The sequence below is a fragment of the Prionailurus bengalensis genome, chromosome E4 (assembly GCF_016509475.1).
Source record: "Prionailurus bengalensis isolate Pbe53 chromosome E4, Fcat_Pben_1.1_paternal_pri, whole genome shotgun sequence".
NCBI lineage: Eukaryota > Metazoa > Chordata > Mammalia > Carnivora > Felidae > Prionailurus > Prionailurus bengalensis.
The window spans coordinates 10,132,199-10,157,459 of NC_057360.1; the positions used below are offsets into that span (position 1 = coordinate 10,132,199).

Here is a 25,261-nt window from a genome sequence, read left to right on the forward strand (position 1 = left end):
ATCCCTATGTTTATTGCAGCATTTTATTTATTTATTTATTTATTTATTTATTTATGTATTTATTTATTTTTAATGTTTATTTATTTTTGAGACAGAGAGAGACAGAGCATGAATGGGGGAGGGGCAGAGAGAGAGGGAGACACAGAATCGGAAGTAGGCTCCAGGCTCCGAGCCATCTGCCCAGAGCCCGACGCGGGGCTCAAACCCACGAACCGCGAGATCGTGACCTGAGCCGAAGTCGGACGCTCAACCGACTGAGCCACCCAGGCGCCCCTGCAGCATTATATTTAAAATAGCCAGGATACAGAAGCAACCCAAGTATTCATCCACAAGTGAACGGATAAAGAAGATGTGGTATACATAAACTACGGAATATTACTCAGCCACAGAAAAGAGTGACATCTTGCCATTCGCAACAACATGGGTGGATGTAGAGGGTATAACGCTAAGTGAAAGAAGTCAACCAGAGAAAGACAAATACCATATGATTTCACTCGTATGCGGGAATTTAAGAAACAAAACAAATGAACAAAGAGAAAAAGAGACCAAAAAAAAAAAAAAAAAACCCAGACTCTTTGATACAGAGAACAAACTGGCGGTTGCCAGAGGGGAGGGGAATTGGGGGCTGGGTAAAAGAAAAGAAGAAGAGGAAGAAGAAGAAGAGAAGAAGAAAAACCCATAGTGAGATTCTACTTCGCACCCCCTAGGGTGGCTAAAATAAAAAAGACAATTAGTGTTGGGGAGGGTATACAGAAATTGGGACCCTCAGGGACACCTGGATGGCTCAGTTAAGCAACAGACTTCGGCTCAGGTCATGATCTCTCAGCTTGTGAGTTCGAGCCCCGCGTCGGGCTCCGTGCTGACAGCTCGGAGCCTGGAGCCTGCTTCGGATTCTGTGTCTCCCTCTCTCTCTGCCCTCCCCCCGCTCATGCTCAGTCTCTCAAAAATAAATGAACATTAGAAAAAAATTTAAAAAAAACAAAGAAATTGGGATCGCATACATTGCTGGTGAAAATGTAAAATGATAAAGCCTTTGTAGAAACTAATTTGGCAGTTCCCCAAAAAAGTCAGAGTTGTCATAGGACACAAAAATGATGCCTCTAGGCATAGACCCAAGAGAATTGAAAACACATGTCCACACAGTATTATCATAATAGGCCCAAACTGGAAACAAGCCAACTAGGGAATGGTAAACAAATGTGGTATATCCCCCAAATGGAACGTGATTCAGGCATAAAAAGGGATGAAGAGGTAAGAGGTCTCTTTTTGGGGTGGCAGAAACTTCTAGAATTAGATGGTGGGATAGTGTACAACACAGTGAACATAGTAAAGGTCATTCAGATTACATTTTAAAATGGTAAGTGCGATGTTACGTGAATAATATCTCAATGCAAAAAAAAAAACCACGTTAAAACGAGCAATATTAATTCTGTGCTTGCAAGTAATTTCTCATGGTCTATGGTTTGCTTTTTCATTTTCTTAATGGTATTTTTTGATGGAAATGTTTTAATTCTGATGATACCCAATTTATCAATTTTTTTCTCTTGTGGTTTGTGCTTATGTTCTATACCCAATTTGTTGGGAGCTTTTAGCATGAAAAGAGGTATTTTGTCAAAAGCTTTTTCTGCACCTATCAGGATAATCCTATGACCTTCATCCTTCATTCTATTCACGTGGTGTATCATGTTTATGGATTTGCATGTGTGAAATCATCCTGGAGTCCCCAGGCTAAGTCCACGTGATTAGGGTGTACAATTCTTTTTTTTTTTTAATTTTTTTTAACGTTTATTCATTTTTGAGAGACAGAGAGCATGAGCGGGGAAGGGGCAGAGAGAGAGGGAGACACAGAATCCGAAGCAGGCTCCAGGCTCTGAGCTGTCAGCACGGAGCCCGACACGGGGCTCGAACTCACAAGCTGCGAGATCGTGACCTGAGCCCAAGTCGGACGCTCAACCGACTGAGCCACCCGGGTGTCCCAGTGTACAATTCTTTTAATGTGCTATTGAATTCGGTCTGTTAATATTTTTATTGAAAATTTTTGTGACACCTGAAACTAATATAACACTGTATGTCAAGTATACTGAAATTAAAACAAAAACTTCATAAAAAAAAGGAAGAATTTTTGTGTCTATGTTTATCAAGGATATTGATCTAAAGTCTTCTTGTAATATCTTTACTTGCCTTTGGTAATGTTAACCTTGTAAAGTGAGTTTGGGAGAATTCCCTCCTCTCCCACTTTGTGGAAGAGTTTGAGGATTGGTGACCATTCTTGAAATGTTTGGTAGAATTCCCCAGGGAGGACATCTGATCCTGGGCTTTCCTTTGTTGAGAAAATTCTTTTTAATTTTTTTTATGTTTATTTATTTTTGAGAGAGAAGACAGAGAGTGCGAGTGGGGGAGGGTCAGAGAGAGAGGGAGACACAGAATCTGAAGCAGGCTCCAGGCTCTGAGCTGTCAGCCCAGAGCCCAACGCCAGGTTCAAACTCGTGAACCACAAGTTCATAACCTGAGCCGAAGTCAGACGCTTAACCAACTGAGCCACCCAGGCATCCTGAGAAATTTTTGATTACTGACCCATTAGTAGTGCAGGATTATGTGGTTAAGTTTCTACATATTTGTGAATTTTCCAGTTTTCTTCTTTTTTTTTTTTTTTAACGTTTTATTTATTTTTGGGACAGAGAGAGACAGAGCATGAACGGGGGAGGGGCAGAGAGAGAGGGAGACACAGAATCGGAAGCAGGCTCCAGGCTCTGAGCCATCAGCCCAGAGCCTGACGCGGGGCTCGAACTCACGGACCGCAAGATCGTGACCTGGCTGAAGTCGGACGCTCAACCGACTGCGCCACCCAGGCGCCCCTCCAGTTTTCTTCTTCTAATTGATTTCTGGTTGTATACCATTGTGGTCAGAAAAGACACTTGGTATGATTTTGACCTTCTTAGGTTTGCTAAGATTTGTTTTGTGATCTATCGTATGATCTATCATGGAGAAGGTTCCATGTGCACTTGAGAAGAATGTGTTCTCTGCTGCTGGATGGAATGTTCTGCATATGTGTGATAAGTTTATTTGGTCTAAAGTGTGGCTCCAGTCCAACGTTTCCTTATTGATTTTCTGTCTGGATGATCTGTCTGTTGTTGAAAGCAGGGTATTGAACTCTATTATTATTGTACTGTTGCCTAATTCTCCCATTAGATCCGTTAGTATCTACTTAATTACATTTAGGTGCTCTGACATTGGATGTGTATACATTTATGACTGTTATGTCCTCTTGAAGAAATGACCTCTTTATTATTAGGTAATGATCTTTATCTTTGTTACATTTTTTTTGGATAAAAGTCTATTTTGTCAGATATAAGTGTAACTACCCCTGCTCTCTTTAGGTTTTGACTTGCCTGTTAGGAACATCTTTTTCTGTCCCTTCACTTTAAGCCCTTAAAACTGAAGTGAGTCTCTTACAGGCAGCATATAGTTGGGTCTTGCCTTTTTTTTTTTTTTTTTAATTCATCCAGTCATTCTCTGTTTTCTAATTGAAGAATATAATTCATTTACATTTAGTAGAGTTAATTATTGATACTAATGTCATCTTATTACTTGTTTTCTGGCTGGTTTGTAGTTCCCTTGATTCTTCCTCCCTCTCTTGCTTCCTTCCTTTGTGAACTGATGCTTTTCTGTAGTGGTAAGCTTTGACTCCCTTCTCCTTATCTTTCGTGACTCTACTATAGATTTTTGCTTTGTACTTACGATGACACTTACTTAAAACATCTTTTAGATATAACAGTCTAATTTACACTAGTAACAACTTCAATCACATACAAAAACTCTACCCTTTTGCTCTCCCCTTTTATGCTTTTCATTATTATTATTTTATTTTGAGAGAGAGTGAGGGAGAGCACACGCAGGAGCAGGGGAAGGAGCAGAGAGAGAAGGAGAGAGAATCCCAAGCAGGCTCTGCGCTCTCAGTGCAGAGCCTGACACAGGGCTTGGTCCCACAAACCATGAGCTCGTGACCTGAGCTGAAATCAAGAGTCAGACGCTTAACTGACTGAGCCACTCAGGCTCTCCTTCTTTTATGTGTTTGATGTCACAATTCACCCATTTTTGCTTATTAAATGTGTATTTATTAAAATTATTATAGCTATAGTTATTTTTCATACTCCTGACGTTTAACCTTTATACTAGAATTAAATGGTTAACACAGCAGCATAATACAGTATTAGGGTATTCTGAATCTGACTATATACACTTACCTTAACTCGTGTGTTGTACGTTTTTATATGTTTCACATTACTAACTTCAGCTTGAAGGACCCCTTTTAGCATCTCTCCTGAGGCAGGTCTCCTGGTGGTGAACTCCCTCGGCTTTTGTTTGTCTGGGGAAATCTTTATTTCTCCTTCATTTCTGAAGGTTAACTTTGTTGGGTAGAGTATTGTCGGTTGGCAGTTTTTTCTTTCAGCACTTTGAATATATCGTCCTACTCTCTCCCTGCCTGTAAGTTCTCTGCTAATGAACTTATAAGGGTTCCTTTATAAGATACCAGCTTCTTTTTTCTTGTTGTTTTTGAGATTCTCTTTATGTTTTCTTTTTCACAGTTTTATTGGGATGTGTCTCAAAGAAGATCTCCTTAATTTGAGTTTGTCGTATGACCTATGAGCTTCATAAACTTGGATATCCCAATCTCTCTCCAGATTTGGAAAATTCTTGGCCACTGTTTCTTTCAGTAATCTTTCTGTCTCCTTCTCCTTCTCTTCTTCTGGGACTCCAATAATTCACACACTGTTTTTTTGTTTTTGTTTGTGTTTGTTTTTGTTTGTTTGTTTTTGCTGGTATCCCATGGATCACGTAGACTTTCTTCACTTTTTTTCATTTTTTCTCTTTGTTCTCTGACTGGGTAATTTCAAAGTTCCAGTCTTCCAACACACAGATTCTTTTTTCTGCTCGATCTATTTTGCTGTTGACGTTCTTTGCTGTATTTTTCACTCATTGTCTTCTTCAGCTCCAGAGTTTGTTTATTTTTTTAATTTCTCTTTGTTAAAATTCCCATTTTGTTCATGTCTCCTTTTATTGACTTCCTGAATCGTCTTTCTGTGTTTTCCTGTAGCTCAGTGACTTCCTTAAAACATCTATTTTGAATCCTTTGGTAAAACACAGCTCTCCACGCCTTTGGAACCAGTTACTGGAAGATTACTATGGTCCTTTGGTGGTGTCATGTTTCACTACTTTTTCATGTTCCCCGGAGTTTTGTGTTGCTGTCTTCACATCTGGAGTAGCAGTGACCTCCTCCAGTCTTTACTAATTGCCTTTGGGGGAAAATATCTTCCATCAGCCGTGCTAGGGATTCTGGGACTTCCCCAAACCTTCTGTAGATATGTCTGCTCCACACTCCTTGCTCCCTCCTGTGGCAGAATTCATAAACTTGTACGCCCTCTCTCGGTCTTGTGACGTGCAGGCCACCTGCTGACAGCCTCCCTTTCGCTTTCCCAAGGGTGGTGCTAAAGCTAAGTTTATGGTCACTCCCTGGTCCACGGATTCAGGTTGGCCTTCTGTGCACACTCCTGGTAATCTGCCAACACTTGCCCGCACTGGTGCCATCAGGAACACACCCGGGGAGCCAGGTGTGTAGGGAGGCACCCAGAGCACTGGGGTGTCTGTGAGCCAGCTGGTGGGGGGGACCTACAGGCAAGGCATCCCCAGCAGCTCGTGGGCTGGCTTCTTGATGGGATCCACAAGGCAGTTAGTAAGATTCACCTCCCTTTAACATGCTCCAAGTGTCCTATCTGCCCACTCTCTTCCTGCCCAGTCAACCTGCCCAGTCTCTTCCCAAGTCACGTAGCTGGTGATTCAGTAGCCTGGATGGAACAAGAGAGAAGCGAGACTCCGTAACAGCATCCCTCACAACTGGGAAAGCCGAGCACTCACTCCTATGCTCTCACTTTCCCCGGCAGGAGAAATCACGAGGGCCAAGAGATCTTAGCCCCCGAGCTGTGCCACCTCAGGGGCGGGGTGACGCAAACAAATTCAAGCTGTTCCTCTTAACCACCTTGATGTACCCAAACTCATATTTTTTTCTTGTTTTTCCAACAGTGTTGCAACTTCTTCTCTGGTCTCTGGACTTCCGCAAAGGTTCTCTTTGTGGGTGACTGAGGCAGTGTTTTCCAGGGGCTCCCAGATGGTGGCTGAGAGGAGCTAGTTCATGGGCCACTGTAGGGTCCACAGCAGGGACTGAGACCTGTCTGCCTGTTACCTGATGCGCAGGTGGGCAAGACTCCTCTCAGGTCCCTTGGCATATGGTGCTGGATCCCAGGGCTCCCACAAGGGCACTTTTGTCCATGGACCGATGTCAAATTGTTATTAAGGGTGGGACATGAACAAGGGATGTCTTATTCAGACATGTTGCTGATGTCACTCCAATTTTGCTCTGAAGCATCAACGATTCTCCCTCGGTTACCGTCTTGGTGAGGCTGCCAAATCAAGGAAAGCAAACCAGCCGCATTCTCCCTGGAATTCACACCCCGAAAGAGTGAAACAGGACCTGGAAACACCCCCCTGTTCGCTTCCCCTGTTTGGACCCATCCCAGGAGCGGCTCGTGGTCTGTGGCCCCACGAACCCTGTTCCAGTAAATTTCCTTTTCGCTGAAATTACTCAGAGCAAGTTCCTGTTGCTTGCCACCAAATGATCCTAACTTACACACTGAGATTTTTGGAAGCGGCATTAGCTTTCTATCGCTGCGTAACAGATTATCACAAACTTCGTGGCTTAAACCAACACAAACTTCTTATTTCACAGTAACGTAGATCAGAAGTACAGGCACAGCATGACTGGATTCTCGGCTCAGCTTCCTGTGAGGCTCAAATAAAGGTAGGTTGACTGGGGTGGCAGTTCTCATCCGAGGCTCAGGAACCTGTTCTAAGGTCTGTGGTTGTTGGCAAAATCTATTCCCTTACAAATATGGAACCGAGGGCCCAACTTTCTTGCAAACTATTAGGCAGGACTGCTTTCAGAAGAAAGCAGAGAAAACCTGCAGTTCCTTGAATGTGGCCCCACAGACAGTTCATGGCATGATGTTTGCCTTCCCCCCGGGCCAACCAGAGCCCATCTCTCACTTCTGCAACCAGCTTGAGAAAACTGCTTTTAAAGGGTTTACCTGATTAGGTCAGGCCCACCCAGGATAGCATCACATAATCGCAAGAGTGATATCTCATCATATTCACAGGCCCTTCCCATAAACAAGGAGATTGTACAGGGTGTATATACACCAACGTATGGAAATTCTGGAGACCGTCTCACAGTCCTGTCTCCCAAAGAGAAGCTGTAAGAAGCTCCTTCCTTCTTCCTCTGTGAAGATTAGATGCGCCTGGGATCTATCTTTTTTTTTTAATTTTTTTAATGTTTATTTATTTTTGAGAGAGAGACAGAGTGCAAGCGGGGAGGGGCAGAGAGAGAGGGAGTCACGGAATCCAAAGCAGGCTCCAGGCTCTAAGCTGTCAGCACAGAGCCCGATGCGGGGCTCGAACCCACGAACTGTGAGATCATGACCCGAGCCGAAGTCGGACGCTTAATCGACTGAGCCGCCCAGGTGCCCCTAAAAGATTTTCAAAGGTGGCAAGAGGTGGCAGAAACAAGCTGGGAAGTGGGTAAAATTAAAGAGATGCTGTCAGGGGAGGAAAAGAATTCTAACTGACTGCGAATTGCCATCGGTAGTCAAGGGGCTTCCACGGGAAAGAGAGCTGCTTCTGCTTCAATGGGGACCTGGCGTCCCCGGTCACTCTAGTGTATGCGTCATATTTACTCTTCGTTCCGACTCAGCAAGGTAGTCAATAGTGCTTGTACAGTTCCCGTTTGATAGTTACAGAAGCCGAGACTCAGAAAGATGAAGTAATTTGCTCAAGGTCACAAGGCTGCTAAGTGGCCGGAGCAGGACTGGAACTCAGGTTTTCCCGGTGCTGGTCCGCAGTGGTGGAAAGACACGAGCCCCGGGTTCGAATCCCAGCCCTACCACGTGCTGGCTGACGGTGTGCTCCTCGGCGGACGATTGAAAGAATGTGCCCAGAATAGGTGTTGGGAAGAATTGGTTCCATGTACACCATTCAGGGGAGGTGACATTCCCCATCGTGGCCTGGGGAAAGGACTCCAGGGGCGAGATGCTGTGCGCAAAGTCCTTCTGGGAATGACAGGTGCCCCAAGGGAGTGAGGAGGGTTGCTGGTGGGGCGGGTGGCATGGACAAGTCCTCTGGAGGGAGGGAGGTCTCCGCCCCTGGGCAGGGCCCCCGTGTGCTTCCTCGTCTTGAACCTCGCAGCTCTTGGGCACCACGTTGGAACGCACTGCCTCTGCCCCGTGTGGATCCGGCCCCTGGGCTGGTGGAGGCGATAAGTGTAGCCACAGAAGCCTATCGAGTCCATTCCTGGGCATCTGAGCAAACCCAAAATCATCATCTGCAATGAGCGAGCTTCAAACCGGGAGATGCCAGGGCATCTGAGAGCCCGGATATTCTCCACCGTTCCTAGGGCTTATCCCCTCCTCCGACTCTCCCAGACGGCCTTCCCCTCAGTGCGATGTGGCAGAGAGCTGCTCCTGGGGGAATGCACAAACCCAGGAGAGGGTCCCAGCTTCGCCCTTACCTGGCTGGGTGGCCTTGACCAAATCACTTTACCTGCCTGAGCCTTGATGTCTGCAGCTCAAAGACGAAGGGGCCGAACTTGGAGGTGGATTTTTTTTTTTTTTAATTACTTGAGACTGGAAAACATCCCGAGAAATCAATAATGGTGTGGGCTCGTCTACCAGAAAAGCGGCTCCCGAGGGCTGCCTGGTGCCATGCCTCGTACATACTTGCAGTTGGGTAAGTATTTGTCAGACAAAAAATGTCTTTGTGTTTGTCATCGAAGCATTAAAAAAGTAAAGTACTTTCTTCTTCTTGTCTTTAAAAAGAAAAGACAGGGGCGCCTGGGTGGCGCAGTCGGTTGAGCATCCGACTTCAGCCAGGTCACGATCTCGCGGTCCGTGGGTTCGAGCCCCGCGTCGGGCTCTGGGCTGACGGCTCAGAGCCTGGAGCCTGTTTCCGATTCTGTGTCTCCCTCTCTCTCTGCCCCTACCCCCGTTCATGCTCTGTCTCTCTCTGTCCCAAAAATAAATTAAAAAACGTTAAAAAAAAAAAAAAAAAGAAAGAAAGAAAGAAAAAGAAAAGACAGAAGGGCCAAACTAGATGGCCCCTGCGTGTTGCCTTCTAGCTGGAAATTATATTTACGTATAACAACTCCTGCCTGTCCAGCGCCCTCCCCTTTCAGCCCTGCCAGCCAGCTTACCTAGCCCTGCGGCACTTAGACTGAGGGTGCAGGCCAGACGATGGCCTTGTGTCCAGGCTTCCACATAAGGGACACACACGCATACACACACACACAACAGACCCAAAATGGAGTCCCTTGTGCTAAGCCCACATCACCAGACTGAGGCTTAATACCTAACCTAATTGCAGTTTCAGCCTTCTCCACGAACATAGTCTTAACTGGTCAGTCTGGAATTTTCTGGTCAGCACCCGTGAGGGTATCTACCCCAAAGGCCCTTTTGTTCCCCCAAAGAAAGATGAGGTAATCCACGCTTTCCCCGTCCCTGCCCCTTCCTGCCTATAAGAAGCCCCCCCTTTTTGTGTAGCTCCTGGGAGCTCCCCCCCACTTGCTGGATGAGACGCTGCCTGATTCAGGAATCATTCAATAAAGCCAATTAGACCTTCACAGGTTGCCGCTGGTTTGCAGGGCTCCACCCCGTCCGATTGCACCAGAGAGGCTCTGACTTCATGCAGCCTGTATTTTGGTCATTTGCAAAGGGGAAGGACCAACTGAGTTTGCATGGGATGGGGGCAGCTGGTGGCTCGGAAGTCCTCTCTCAGCCCAGGCTGGACCTTGGGGATCCCCCCCCCCCGCTCCGCCATACAGGCCTGTGTCCCGCTCGAGGAGTAAGTCTGAAGGGAGCCCACCTCTGGAGGCTGCTGGGCAGGGACAGATGGGTCCCCAACTAGACCTTTATGGCTCCTTAGGATGGTCACCAGCTTAAGGGAAAGGTAAGGAAGTTAAAATAGGCAAACAGGGGCCCTGAACTCCAGCAGGGCAGCTGGTCTGGCCCTGGGTTGAGAGGACTGAACAGGATTTCCCTGCTCTGGGCGAGCTTCCCTGGACAGTTCAGTGCAGCTCCACGGGGACCTCTAGCCACCGCTGTTCATACTGCCGTCCCCAGGCTCTTCTAGCGCCTGGCCTGGGGGGCCTGACCTCTCACCAGGTTTCACCACAGGGTCCCAGAGCTGCCCCCCTCTCCTGTCCTTGGACATAGCACACACCCAGCACATGGAGGGGCGCGGGGGGTCTGCTCCCAGTGCACAGTGGAGGCCAGTGACTAACACATGACAGGCGTGACCTTCTGGCAGTGTTATTACCCAGAAAATGGCCAGGTCTTTGCACCTCTACAGGCTGACCAGCTCATCCACGCAATGGGTGGCCTCGGGCCATCCCGCACAATAACACGGTGACAGAGACTAACCAATGCCAATCGCCCACCTACAGAAGGGACCTCCAGCAGAGCACTTGCCAGAGCCACTTGGCCAAGTGGTGGAGTCGGCATTGGAACACAGCCCTTTGGCTCCTGAAGTCACACCCTTTCCTGTACTTGGCACTGTCTGCCCCCAAAATGTCAGTGCGCTACCAGTGAAACGTGCATTCTTCTGACATGTGACCCTTGCCATGTCTATGCCAACAGTTCTTCAGAGGACCCATATGAACCAGCCGCTTGAGGGGTCACTGGATTCTTAGGGACAGAGCTAAGGAGCCAGCCTGAGGTGCGATGGCGTGAACACCCCCAAACGAACCACCTGGGGACTCCAGCTCCCTCCCTATAGAAGGGAAAGTAATGTGTGTCCCAAGCAAGGATGAGATAAAACGCTGTGGATGAACTTATCTGTAAAATCAAGTCCTATGACAATCATAACCTTTAGTTTTGAGAAAACTCAGCCTACGGGTTGCCACTTGATACTTAAAGCAAAGGAAAGCAACTAGTATTTGAGTTTTTAAATGTCCAATGTTACCAGTAACCTGAGAGTCGTCAATTAAAAGCATGTTATTTTTACCTATCAAATTCAGCGCCCTAGGTGCGCACTATCCCATGTCGATTGCAGGACTGACTGATAATCGATATAAATTCTTAGGAGCAATTTGGACCAAGTACTGACAGCTTTTGGCGTGGGAATTCCGCTGCTGGGAATCTCTCTAAGGAAATAAACAGAGATGTGGAAAACACTCTATGCAGAAAGAGCTTCCTCTTATACGAGGGAGGAGTTGGAAGTCACTTCAATGTTCAAAAACTGGAGAGTGAGGGGCGCCTGGGTGGCTCAGTTGGTTAAGCATCCGACTCTTGACTTCGGCTCCGGTCATGATCTTGTGGTTCATGAGTTCGAGCCCCACACGGGCCCTGTGCGGACAGGGCAGAGCCTGCCTGGGATTCTCTTTCCCTCTCTCTCTGCCCCTCCCCTGCTTGTGTTAAACATTTAAAAAAAAAAAAAAACTGGAGAAAGTGACAACAGTCCTTAGCTTCTGTCCGTCCAGTGTCCCTTTCATTAGCCTAACTTTTCCTTTTCTTTCAGGAGCCCTGCTTCAAAATTCTCCCCGTCCCTGTCGTTCTGAACCCCCAGCTGCAGGGAAGGACACAGGACCCAACTCAGCCAATGGGGGAAGCCCACTCCTGGACACAGGAATTATTCAGGAACGATTCTCTCACTGGGAAAGATGTATCCCCTTTGCCGTAAGATTCAATTGGCGGCAATTAAAACCAACACAGTGGAAAGAGGAGCCAGGAGAGGAAGACTGAGTTCAAAAGGAATATTTTAAGATCAGCGAGCTCTTTTTGCTTCAACTACTTTGACGAGGTTTCCTGCAACAGAGCGCTAATACAGACCATTATTTGGTACCCGGAGGACCCCAATCTCACAAAATATCCTGCAGCCATTCTAAGCTGTCCTCACGAACGGTTTCTGGTAACATAACAAGCTTATGATTAAGTGAAAGTGTGATATATGATCACTAAACAGCATGATCTTGGTCTCATTTAAATATTTCACGGACACAAAAATTGGAAGAAAACACATCAAAATATTCGCAGCCATGCTGGCTGGTGAGATTATGAATTTTTAAACTTAAAAAAATGTTTCCACACAGATACAGATATGTATACACACACACACACACACACACACACACACACACATATATACACATATATATATACATACACACATATATATACGAAAAGGATAAAGTTTTATTCATTGATTTACACCTCCTTTGATTCCAAAAAGGACTTACATTATAATGGTCTTGTCAGATGAAAATTTATAAAGCAGCTGCTCTGAAGTGACAGTTTGGAATTCCCCTAAAAAACATTGACCTACCAGCTTTGCACAAAGGAGAATGGTTTTTTTTTTTTTTCATTACTAAAACTGAAAACATGCCCCACTACAGGATAGTAGGCTCTGCTCTTCGATTACTTTGTGACCTTCAGTCTGAATATTGCTAAGAAGGGAACCATGACATTAACAACCTCAAGCCAGATTATTTGTGCATTGATTTCATTGGGCCCTGCCGCATTTCATAAAGGATTGCCACCACCCCATTTCGTGCCTCCAAGGAATCTGAGCCTGGACTAGAAGACAGAGTAAATGCCAATTATTGGCCACGGCCTGGTAAAGACAAACAGCCTTGACCTGCTAAGCACAGACCCAAAGCCAACATCCACCAAATGCAGTCATCTGGGCTCACTCCCTTTCTACTTTTATTCTTTTTTTTTGTTGTTGTTAAAGTTTATTTATTTTTGAGAGGGACAGAGCATGCGCAGGGGAGGAGCAGAGAGAGCAAGAGACACAGAATCTGAAGCAGGTTCCAGGCTCTGAGCTGTCAGCACAGAGCCCAACGTGGAGCTCAAACTCACAGACCGCAAGATCATGACCTGAGCCGAAGTCAGACGCCTAACCGACTGAGCTGCCCAGGCGCCCCTATTCTCTTTTCTTTGTTTTTAATTTTTTTTTAATGTTTATTTTTTTTTTAATTTTTTTTCAACGTTTATTTATTTGTGGGACAGAGAGAGACAGAGCATGAACGGGGGAGGGGCAGAGAGAGAGGGAGACACAGAATCGGAAACAGGCTCCAGGCTCTGAGCCATCAGCCCAGAGCCTGACGCGGGGCTCGAACCCACGGACCGCGAGATCGTGACCTGGCTGAAGTCGGACGCTTAACCGACTGCGCCACCCAGGCGCCCCAAATGTTTATTATTTTTGAGAGAGAGACAGCGTATGAGCAGGGAGGGGCAGAGAGAGAGGGAGACACCGAATCCAAAGCAGGCTCTAGGAGCTGAGCTGTCAGCACAGAGCCCGATGTGGGGCTCGAAATCACTGACCGTGAGATCACGTCCTGAGCCGAAGTCGGACACTTAACCGACTGAGCCAGCCAGGTGCCCAGTTATTCTCTCTTTTCTTGATCACGGCCTGCCTTGCTCTCTGCCAGAAAGCCAGTCACCATTTGATACACTCACCCCTTATCTGGTTAAGGGGGCGACGCTGTCCCTCTTTTGCTGTAGGTGGAATAAAAAGGGACCCGAAGCAAATGACACGGAGGGAGCGATAAATTCCTAGCAGCAACAGCCTGAGACCAAGCCTCTGCTTTTCCCCTTGCCCCTACGAGGCTGCCTTTGCCCCAGTGTCCTCTCATCAAGGCCGTCCACCCACACCCCGGCCCAGGGTGTCATTCTTAAGGATCTGATCCCCATCTCCAAGAAACCAGAAACAAGAATCCAGCGTTTCCAGAAAAGTGGTCTACAGCGCCCTCTGGTGGTCAGTCAGAACACAACAGAGACTTCGTCTTCACATCGAATTGTAAAGGGATCTCCGGCACCTGCTATGAAAAAGCGGTTGACTTTCCTATGTGATAACTGGATCTTACCTGAATACAGGTATGTTTTTATATAAGATGATGGAGACAAAACTCACAACAGTGCGGTAAAGGTAGAAAAGCAGATACCCATCATCAACTTAATTCTATCACAAGGAAAGCCCCCTGACAAAGGTTGCATTCTGGCCACCCCCCAAGTGTTAGGACGCGGTGAGCTGTTTACCAACGGGAGAAAGTCAGATTATTCGCCGTAAGCTCTGAAACAGCCAAGGGCCCATTTAACAGCATGCTAAAATTAAAACGCAAAAGGGTTTCACCAGCAATGAAACAAAGCGCCACAAATATTAACGTCTACGGTTAAGAAAATAAATCCAACACATTTCAGGAAAGTAACGCTTTTAATTATTTTGAGGAATAAACCTATTTTACCAAGTTTAAGATAAGTCATTTTTCTTAATCAGAAGCCGTTTGCTGAATTTTAGGTAGGTTCGTTCTGTAGTTTTCAAACACAATGACTCCCATTCAACTTCCTTCCTCTTAGCTAGCGATTCAGTGGCTTGATCCCTGACACACTTCTTTACGAGGCACCTTCCCTCATCTTCAGAAACCACGTATCTAGGCAACTAAAGCAAACAGTTTCTTCTTTTCTGGAGAAATGTGGTTGGTTTTTAAAGTCGTGTTATCTTCTCCCCGACGACCCGTTAGGTGGTAACAACATGGGAGCCATTTGAAGGTTCAGAACAGCTGAGGAAGCCTTAGGCCACTGTTGAGAGCGCCGTTAGTTAACAAGCTACAGAGTGCACTGGGCAGCCGCGGGCTTTGGACCTGGCTCAAGCTGGTCTACGTCCAGGAAACTTAACCTACAAAACAGGGAAATGATTTCCACAAGATCCCCTTCACCCCTCTTTTTTCTTTTGCAAGCCATGTGGGGGCAAAAAGTAAGACAGCGTGTACATGTGCGTAGGTGTGTTTTCAGTGGAGGACGAGGATTATACGGTGTCCGCACAGGGGGGCAAATGAAATTCAGAAGCTTTTATGGACTTCTCTCGTTCTAGGTAATTATCACTTCGGATTTGGAAAGTGGAAAAAGAAGTTCTTTTGTAAGAAAGAGTATCGCCCTACGTTGGATCAGCACCACCCAGGACTGTCGGACACAAATGGACCACGGGGAGGAAGGTCCACCAGTGGCCCACCACAGTCTGGCTCGGCCACATACCTGCGGGCGCGCGGTGACACAGGCCAGCCCTGCCGAGCAGGCTTGGGCAGTGCTGGTGCAGCCGTGGGTGAGCGACGCCCTCTCCCCAGCCCGGGGGGCTTCCGGAAAGCACCCACACGTCTTCAAGTACCTTCCAATGCCAATGGGCAATCTAAATCTGGCACCCACCCCTCTTCCAGGAGCCCCGTTAGAAAACCATTTGGAATTGACAGACCAAAGCTTCTTGGGTCATAATGAAGGCATAACTCTATGAAAATGGCTTCAAAATTTGAAAAAAATAGAAGATCTAGCAACCACGTCTTCCGAGAAATCCAGGATCAGTCCGGCGCTATCTTGTAAGCGAGCGAGCGAGCGAACGAGCAAGCAAGCAAATCAGCACGTGCCTCTGGGAAACATTCCACAGAGACGCATTAAGCCCTTCCAGTCTGTGGGAGCATCCCAAGCAACCCGCCGGGTGCTGTTAACTCGCTGTATTCTGCTTCACCTAGAGAAGGCAAGAGAGAGGAAGAATGATTTCATTAAACCGAGCTGACAAATCCTACGAGTTAATAATCACTGACGAGAGAAACTCCTGATCCAGAAGCTTGAAATTTGGAGCTAATTTCAGCCGCTTCAGGTACCCAAGAGTCGCCTGGGCTTGCTCCGGAGTTCTGGTATCAGCACGTGTAGGGTCGGGCCCTGGAATCTTCATTTTAGCCAGCACCCCTCGCCTCCGGGTGCGGTGCCGCACGCTCCAGGAAGCGTCGCTGGGATGAAGCACAGATGAGCACCAAGAACACCTGACAGCTCACTTAAAAGACAACAGCGTTTGAGGACAGAAGGGAATCAGCCAAGTTTCCCACGACACTGAGTTTAGCCAGGGAGGCCACCTAGACCCCCCTTCCTGCCGCAGTCTGGCCACAGCTACCAGGAAACCACATCCAGGTGAGGGACACCGGGCCAGACGGTGGCTTACAGCCTCCTACTCCCTGTGCCTGTGCTGGGGAACCTTCGGGAGCACTGGAGGGGGGGCCGTGGGGTGAGCACCCTGCAGCTCAGGCTCAACGGTGACAGGAGGCGACTGCTGAGACCCCTGAGAACCGCCCACTCAGGGACGCCCGCAGATGCGCCGTGTGGCGGCAGAACCTTCCGGTCCACGTGCAAATATGTTCGTGGCCTGGACCCAACAGTCCAACGAGCCACACCAGATTCGGTCAATCCCCACGTGAGCCCTACTAAGTGGCACTTGTACTGAAGCTCTCTCGAGACTCCACCAGAATGCAACGGACTTCAGATGCGGAGGCTTTATGGCATCTGGAGAAGCAACATCTTCCAAAACTGAGCTGCGCAAGCCGGCCATTCTGTAAAGTTCCAGAAAGCCACGAGGCCCCTGGGAGCGGTTCCCTCGGAGCGTGCAGGCTCTCGGCCCTCACAGACATTACCGTCTCCTGGGCTACGGGCAAACGAGGCGGGTAGGATGATGAGGGGTCCACTCCCGGACTCCGAAATGGACAACTAGTGGTCAGACGTGTCTATCTCTAGGATTTCGGGTGTCCTGCCTTAGAAGGGGTCCGACTCTGGTCTAGCCTTTGGTCCTCCTCTCCAAAGGACAGGATAATGCTCCGCCTTTTCTCTGAGCTGCAGACAAGGCTCACTCGTCTGTGAAATAAAATGGGAACCTCAAATTTATCTATTTTACTCACTTATTCAACAGGGGCAAGCTCATTTTTGTTATTAAAGCAAGCACTGCCCTCGGGCACGTCATTTATGCAAAAATGACTGTACGTGAGAGATGGTCACGTCTTACAAACTTTAGCCAGCTTACTGGAGAATTCACTGCCCGGTCGTGATGCTGGAACTGCTGTGTCTGTATTCCTATAAAGTCAGGTGGTTTTGTGGGTCCAGAAGAGAATCACTGGCCTGTGCCTCTTCTGCATACACAGAAGCAAACATAAACACCACTGCCGGATTCTTTACTCAAAGGAGCTGAGGATCTTTGTCTCAAATTATCAGCCTGACAAGTAGCCAGTGTTTACCACACGCCTGTTCTGGGCCATGCGCTGTCCTAGGCCCTGTCTGGGATTGATTGACTAAATAAATAAAGCCCGAGCTTTGCCGTAAAGAAATTTACAAGGGTGACGGGAAGTCAGCGCTCCAGTGTGGGACTGTTCTACAACAGAGTAAGAGGCAAAATAAAGAAACACTGAGAATGAAGCCCCCAAATGACCATGACCTACGGGTCCAACTTAGCATCGTCACCCTAATCTCTGCAAACAGCAGCCAGTCATACAGCAGAAGTGCGTCACATGGCTGACACCGGGCGAGGAGCCCAGCCAGCCAGCAGTGAGGTGACCAGAGGCACAGTCGATCTTCGTGGGCAGAAGCAAGGTGGGGGCCCCGGGGCTAGAATGCCAGGGTCTCGGTCCAGGCACCAGCACATACTGGCCATCAGACTTACTCTTCGGGGCTCCAGCCCTCCACCTTCCAGACGAGGAGAAACACTACCGAACGTCTGGTGGGGAGAAAGCAGGCGGTTCACGGCAGCCCGAACAGCGCCCACCGAGCCCCAGCTGCTATCACTGCTGCCATGATCACTGGCTGTTGGGCCTTGAGGATGTCAGCTATGCCAGTGACCCGTGTCACCCGGGAAAAGTCCCAGTCCTCTGTATTCCTTCATTTGAACCCTGACCTAATGTCAGAGGATCTGATCACACCCCTTTTTCCTGTTCTTTTCCCATTTCCAGGCTATTTTCTTCTTTGTTCTTTCCCAGGGCCCCTTGGGTGGCAACCTCCTCACCCCCAAGTGTCCACTTCCTGGTGGGTGTCCCACACGGCCCCCCAGCATTCACAGCACTGAGGTCGATGGGCGCGGGACCGCATGCTCAGACTCGGATGTGTACCATTCGTAGTCCAGAAGTGCCGAAGTCTGGTGCTCATGGAAAAATGCCGTCATGGGCCAGAACTGGGCTCCAACCAGGGCCCCAAAGCATAGCCTTAAAACAAGGTCCCAGGGGCGCCTGGGTGGCTCAGTCGATTGAGCGTCCGACTTCAGCTCAGGTCATGATCTCACAGTTTGTGGGTTCAAGCCCCACATCAGGCTCTGCACTGACACCTCAGAGCCTGGAGCCTACTTCAGATTCTGGGTCTCCCTCTCTCTCTGCCCCTCCCCCGCTTGTGACCTCTGTCTCTCTCTCTCTCTCAAAAATAAATAAAAACATTTAAAAAACAACAACAAAACAGACAAACAAGTTCTCAACCTGGTGTCCAAGCCTATAGGCAGAGTTCAGGGCTCTGTGAACTTGGATGGAAAAGAGAGGTTTTCATTAAGCTCTACCTGAAATTTATCATTTCCTTCAATGATGAATGTGGGCAATAAACCCCAGTGGTGACAGCGTATCTGTGACTGTCATCAACAGAAATAAAGAACCCACAGATACTTTCACATCATGTTAGAGCTGTCGCAGATGTCTTAAATTAATTCAGCCCTCACTACTCAGAAAGGACAACAATATTATAGACTCTCTACTAAATCTTATTTAATATGTTCACTAAAAAGTCAACATGTTTTTTAAAAGTCAACATGTTACTATACCACACGTTTAAAAAATATTTTTATAAATGTATTTCAATCCATTTCAATACATTACATTATATTCATATAATGTATGAATTAACTTATGTTTTGTAAATGTATTTCAATGCATTCAATACATTACATTCAATACAATATAGTTGGTTTCCATTGTATTTCCAATGTATATTATACTCCTAAAAAATATTCTGAGGGGGGATCAGAGGCTTTCCCAGCTTGCCAAAGGGTCCCCTGGTGGAAGAAAGAGTTAAGAGCCCCCTGGCTTTAAAAGATTGAGGACCGCAAGTAAAAGCGGCAACATTAGAAAGAAGAAAGCTGTGTAAATACTTACTGAAATGTGACATTATAATATTCTTCGGGTGTCACTATTTTGGGTCCACCGAAGTAGTCCAGGACCCAGATGTTGGTTATATTCAACTTCGCAAAGAACCAATTGTGGCTGGAGGGCCACGTTTTCATCTCAGGGTGTCGGACGAACAGCGACTGCTTGGCAAAGTCCATTTCTGATTCATTCACCTAAAGGACACACGTGATGTAAACGACTCATGGCCGCAACCCCGTTGAGGATGTGTGATTCTTCTACAAATCCTAAAGCGCTCATTTAGTTACAAATCCTGATCTTCGACTTAAGGGATCAAGAGAAAACGAAGGACGCACGCAGAAAAGCAGAAAACAACAGAGTCCAGGTGTTGGCGGTAAGAGATTTACTGAAGTGGGAACCCATCACCGGCACCAGCTTTCGCGGTCAAGTGTCAGCGTACCCGGCACGGGGCACGTGATAAAACGTCAGCACACGTACCCCAGGACAAGCCATCTTAAACACGGAGACGCAAGTTCACAAAAGATAAAAGTCTTTCAAAGAAGCACCGTGGAACTCAAGAGTGTTTGCCGCCCCTCCTTTCTCTGGTGAAATGCAGCCACAGAGATGCGCCCACACGGGACGTCCAGACCATAAATCAAACTTGTCTGAGGTCAGCGTGGCTGACGACGTCGAAAAGCAAATGTGCGGGTTCGGCAATCAGATCAGCGCTAGGACACCTTGCCCTCTGCCCTGCAGCAATCACCCCACTGTCTAAACCCACGTCTGGCCTCCAATAACGGGCACCCCTCTCCTCGCTCACTTGGTAGGCTCTCTGCCGTAAGCCACTGTGAAAATATGGAGACAAGGAACCCACACGTGGGAAATATTGTGCAGTGAACAGCATGGCCAGGAGCAGAGACCTCTGGTTGAGCAGATGCACCTTACAGAGCGACATCCATTCAGCTTCAAACAATAGTTCGCTTTCTGCGTCAATACCTTATCGAACACCTACACGAAATGAACTGATTTAAGTCTTTAGCTTTCACGAAATTGCATATTATCTCAATCACAAATCATTTTCATTTTATTCTTAAAATATCTCCTTTCATTGTTAATAGATGATGCTTTTTTAAAATTTATTTACTTATTTTGAGAGAGAGAGGGAGCACGAGCAGGGGAGGGGCAGAGAGAGAGGGAGAGAGGGAATCCCAAGCAGACTCCACCCTGTGCGTAGAGCTCGACTCGGGGCTCGATCTCATGACTGCATTCTCGCGATCATGACCCGAGCCGATATCAAGAATCGGACGCTTAACCGACTGAGCACCCCCAGGCCCCTCAGGTGATACTCTTCTAAAACCTGTCTGTGTTCTGGTGGGATAACCACTTACCTTGGTAACAGTTCCTGACAGCATTATGTGAGCACAGAGGGGACTTTGGGGATCAAATCCCTGTTTCCTGCAGAAGTTAGTCTGTGCCAAAGACATGGTCAGGGTAGCATGTGGATTCTCCTGCAGAGAGAAAATAAAGATACTCCCACATGAAATATTGTCTCTGGAGAGGTAATAAATTTCACAAGTTACATACACACTGTCCCTAGAGCTGAGCATTCTTCCATGAAACAATGAAGTGTAAAACACCACTGACCACTTGAGCAAATCACCTGTTGGATAGAGACTGATCTTGACCTTTCCTCCCAAAAAGCAGGGGGTAGGGTTTCAGATTTAAAATTAACTCAGTAAGAATTATTTTAACACTCTTTTTTCTTAAGCCTTTAAGCTGTTTCATATTAACCAGAGAAATTAACAATTACAGGATCACCCAAATACAAGGCTGGTCTAGAGCTTTCACTGAAAGGTCTAAAGGCTTAGACTCTAATACGAAACTAGTGCATAAAAATACCACAGTTGTCCAACTAGCTAATTGTATAGTTTAAGCAAGAAAGTAGCTGAATCATGTTTTTTGGTTATCTTATGCTAGCAGAAATTGTCATGTGATTTCAAAACTGGAGAAGTTGTTCATTCCTGTTTCAGCAGTAAAAGAAGAACACTTAGACTCAAAAAGTGAAGCAGGCAAAATTCTCAATTCTTTCTTATTCAGAAATCAGCTTCGTGAAAGACACTGCTGACAAAGTACAGCAAAATTCACACGTTGCATTTAGCGCTTTCAACGGCTTGTGTGGAAAATTCTGCCATCTCATGGTGACCCATCACAACATTGGTTATAAAGGGAACTCCCTGAAATCATTTCGCCAAACATTCACTGTCTATACACTATTAGGCAAGGCGCCATAGGAGGGGAAAAAAAAAAAAAAGTCCTTTCTCTGTGACTTTATAATCTGGTTGTAAAGTCAGACATAAACAAAACTTAAATAATGGAAAATGACACAGAAGAGATCAGAAGGCAGCGTATAACTAATCGCCAAGTGAACAGTACAGTTTAGGGTAAGGAGATGTCAACATAGCCTGGAATGATATGGACAGTACAGAGAGCCTCAGAAGATTTTCAAAATCGGGACAGAAGTGGGATGACATATTAAAGGTAAAGGGCGGGGCGCCTGGGTGGCGCAGTCGGTTAAACGTCCGACTTCAGCCAGGTCACGATCTCGCGGTCCGGGAGTTCGAGCCCCGCGTCGGGCTCTGGGCTGATGGTTCAGAGCCTGGAGCCTGTTTCCGATTCTGTGTCTCCCTCTCTCTCTGCCCCTCCCCTGTTCATGCTCTGTCTCTCTCTGTCCCAAAAATAAATAAACATTGAAAAAAAAAATTTTTTTTAATAAATAAATAAAATAAAGGTAAAGGGCATTGTAGAAACAGAACTGGGAAAACGTGGGACATGACTGTAATGAGAAACCCAATCTACCTGAAAGAGAGGCTTTGGTGGGATGGGGGTGGGGTGGGGGGCTCAACTCCAAGCTAAAGAGTCAGAATTGTATTCTGTAAGGCCAATGTCTGTCTGTGCTTTCCAAGAATGAGCTGCCTGGAGAGCTTGTTAAAATGCTGACTTCTGGGCTCGAGTCCCAGCCCCGGTGTTCGTATTTTTAACAAACCTCCCAAGTGAATCTTACGCAGCTCTAGGCAGCCGGTTGTTGTTGAAGGCTTCTGGGCAGAGGGAAATGCTGAGTGGCATTGTGTGCATGTAATCGGGTGGGTTGGGTGACAGGGAGAAGACAGGAGGCAGAGGCGGGAAGAAAAGCAGAAACTATAAACCAATCTGACTGGTTAACTGATGGAATACGAGTCAGACTCATTCTGATGTGGCCACACCTTTTCACTGCCATCATGGATACCTGAAATCCTGGATAGGTTCCTTACACTGTGTCCCTAGATCTGTCAAAGACCTGAGCTGGAGTTCTACCTGGAAGTCATCAGTGGCTGGTCACTCACCAGTGACGTCTGTCACTGACATCCGTACAGTCCCTGTACATCTTACTTTTCCTCCTTCCTGCAACGCAGATGACCATATCCGCACGAGTTTAAATAGGGTCGTGGGCAGTAGTTGTTCTCCATCCCCTCTCCCTCATGAGAAGCATCAGGGAGGGAATGGGGAGTTGTTTTGTTTTTTTTCCAATGTTTTTTATTTATTATTGGGACAGAGAGAGACAGAGCATGAACGGGGGAGGGGCAGAGAGAGACGGAGACACAGAATCGGAAACAGGCTCCAGGCTCCGAGCCATTAGCCCAGAGCCTGACGCAGGGCTCGAACCCACGGACCGCGAGATCGTGACCAGGCTGAAGTCGGACGCTTAACCGACTGCGCCACCCAGGCGCCCCGGGAGTTGTTTTTTTTTAATAAAATCCCTCGGCACTATATTTTTAAAAGTCTTCCCAGGTGACTGTGTTTGCAGCCAAGGTTGAGCGTCACTGATTGAACAGAATGAGCTTCCTTTGGGCAAATGCCTAAGAGGGTGGAGGGGGCTGGGAGTAAGGGAAGGGTGAACAGAGGTGTCTGTGCCTTAAAAGGAGGCAGCTGCTTCTGGTTTTGCTCAAAGAATTCAAGCCCCCAGGGCCACGGATCTTCCAAGAAGTTAAACATTTAGATCTGTAATTGAAATCTCAATTTTTGAATGGCGGTAGCTACAATAGTCCCCCCCCCCCCCCCGCCCGTTACCCACGGGGGGATACAACCCAAGACCCCCAGTGGATGCCTGCCTGAAACCCTGGATAGTACCGAACCTCATATGTCTTTTTCTACACACATACACACACACACACACACACACACCTGTGACAAAGTTCGATTTATAAATTAGTCATAGTAAGAGATTAGCAACAATAACAAATAGAACGGTACAATTATACCGTAATAAAGGTTATGTGGATGTGCTCTCTCCAAATATCTTCTTGTCCTGTACTCACTCCTCCTCCGAGGATGATGAGAGATGATCAAATGCCCACATGACGAGATGACATGTGTGTGTCATCTAGGCTTTTGCAACCTAGCACTACGCTACTAGACTGTAAGACAACCCCTCAGAAGGATCTTCTGCTTCTGGAATGCAGTTGACTTCAGGTAGCTGAAACGCTAAAATGGAACCAGGGATAAGGGCCGGGGGGGGGGGGGGGGGGGGGGACTACTGTAACTCAAATTTGTTAAAAACCAAACAGAACTCTGTGGACCAAAGACAACTGGCCCGAGGGACACGGGCAGCTTGGGGGCCACCATTCTGTGTCCTGTATTTTGACGGCAGACAGACCTGGCTTAAGACTCCAGTTTGGGGGCGCCTGGGTGGCTCAGTCGGTTGAGCCTCCGACTTCGGCTCAGGTCACCATCTCGCGGTCCGTGAGTTCGAGCCCCGCGTCAGGCTCTGTGCTGACAGCTCAGAGCCTGGAGCCTGTTTCAGATTCTGTGTCTCCCTCTCTTTCTGACCCTCCCCCGTTCATGCTCTGTCTCTCTCTGTCTCAAAAATGAATAAAACGTTAAAAATAATTAAAAAAAAAAAAAAGATTCCAGTTTGGCTACTGGCTCTGGGCAGGTTATTTAACCGGTCTCATGCCTCCAGTTCTTCATCCGAAGCCCACTGCTGCACTCAGTGCGCTGCGCAGCGGTCACACCACTCGCGGGACAGCAGAGGTCCACCAGAGTTGTAAACCTGGCCCTGCCACAAAAGGTGGGCAAAGGATGAGCACCCAGACCCAACTCAGTGCTGCTCCTAACCAGGGAAGGTCATGCGCACCGGGGGAGCCTAAAGACTGCATTAATCACTCACGACGTTGTGTGTTAGCTTCCTGCTGCTGACGGGAAAATTCCTAGGAAGGGCAAGCCCTGTAAGACTTTTAATAACACGCGCAGCCGTGCCCCAGGACGAGTCAGGGATGCGAAGTCCTCCAAGTAGACACTGGCAAAGAATTCGACCCGGAGGCGGGGGCGTGCGTGAAATTCCCGGCACTGAGTTGCCCAACAGTCAGAAGGCTGCAAAGCCCGCCCGGCCAGCTCGGGAGAGAGGCGGCAGGGCCGTGGGCCGCGAGCAAAGTCTTCCCTCTGGTTGCCCCGCCCTCCGTCCCCGAGCGACCGAAAGGAAGGCTGGCCCTGTCGCCGCCCGCTCACCTGCAGGTTGCCCACGGACTGCTGCAGCGGGCTCAGGTAGAAGTAGGGCACGCCGCTGCCCGCGCCGGGCGGCCCGTCGCTGAGCGAGAGGACGTCGGCGGAGGCCCAGCCGCGCACCGCCTGGTCCGTGGAGAGGGTGGCCAGTGCGCCCCAGTCGCAGACGTGCGTCACGAAGCGGGCCACGCGCGCCGCGTCCTCGCGGGGCGGCAGCGCCGCGGCGGCGTCCCAGTCCCCGTGACCCCGGCCGCCCCGGCCCCGCGCCGGCGCCACCCGCAGCGCCACCAGCGCCGGCGCCAGCAGGGCGGCGAGCAGCGCGCGCGCGGACCCGCGGGCTCGGCCGGCCATGGCGGTGACTGCTGCGAGAGGCCGCAGCCCCGCCACCCACAGGCGCCCGGGGTTAGCCGAGCGCGCCCGGCCCCGCCCACCGCGGCGCAGGCCGGCCACGCCCCCCTCCGCGGAGGCCAATCGGAGCCGGGGGGGGGAGCAGGGGGCGGGTCCCTTGCGTGCTGGGCTACCTACTGGGGCGGGGACTTGTTTAGCACCTCCCCACCGCACCTGCCCGCCGCCTCTTTCAGGGCCGGGAGACTGTCCCCAGTGCGAGGTTTGCTGCGGCTTAGAGAAATTAGGGAAGTCGCCTAAATCATCCTGCTAGGAGAAGGCGGGCGTCTTCACACACACACACACACACACACACACACACACACACACACACGCCTTTTG

The 25,261-nt window shown here is 48.3% G+C and overlaps 1 protein-coding gene across 2 annotated transcripts; it reads right to left on the bottom strand.

The window, feature by feature from the left end:
- Window positions 1–14,291: 14,291 nt before the first annotated feature.
- On the bottom strand, window positions 14,292–24,961 carry CREG1 (cellular repressor of E1A stimulated genes 1). Of its 2 annotated transcripts, XM_043569529.1 has the most exons (4): window positions 24,542–24,961; window positions 20,389–20,508; window positions 19,031–19,215; window positions 14,292–15,612 (listed from the first exon to the last, which is right to left on the bottom strand). In XM_043569529.1, exons 1-4 carry the CDS (start codon window positions 24,884–24,886, stop codon window positions 15,609–15,611), a joined length of 654 nt encoding a protein of 217 aa, XP_043425464.1. In that variant the 5' UTR covers window positions 24,887–24,961; the 3' UTR covers window positions 14,292–15,608. The 2 variants fall into 2 exon arrangements, with proteins under 2 accessions (XP_043425464.1, XP_043425465.1); XM_043569530.1 differs by lacking the exon at window positions 14,292–15,612 and having other exon boundaries at window positions 19,027–19,215; window positions 24,542–24,901.
- Between the last annotated feature and the right edge of the window lie 300 nt (window positions 24,962–25,261).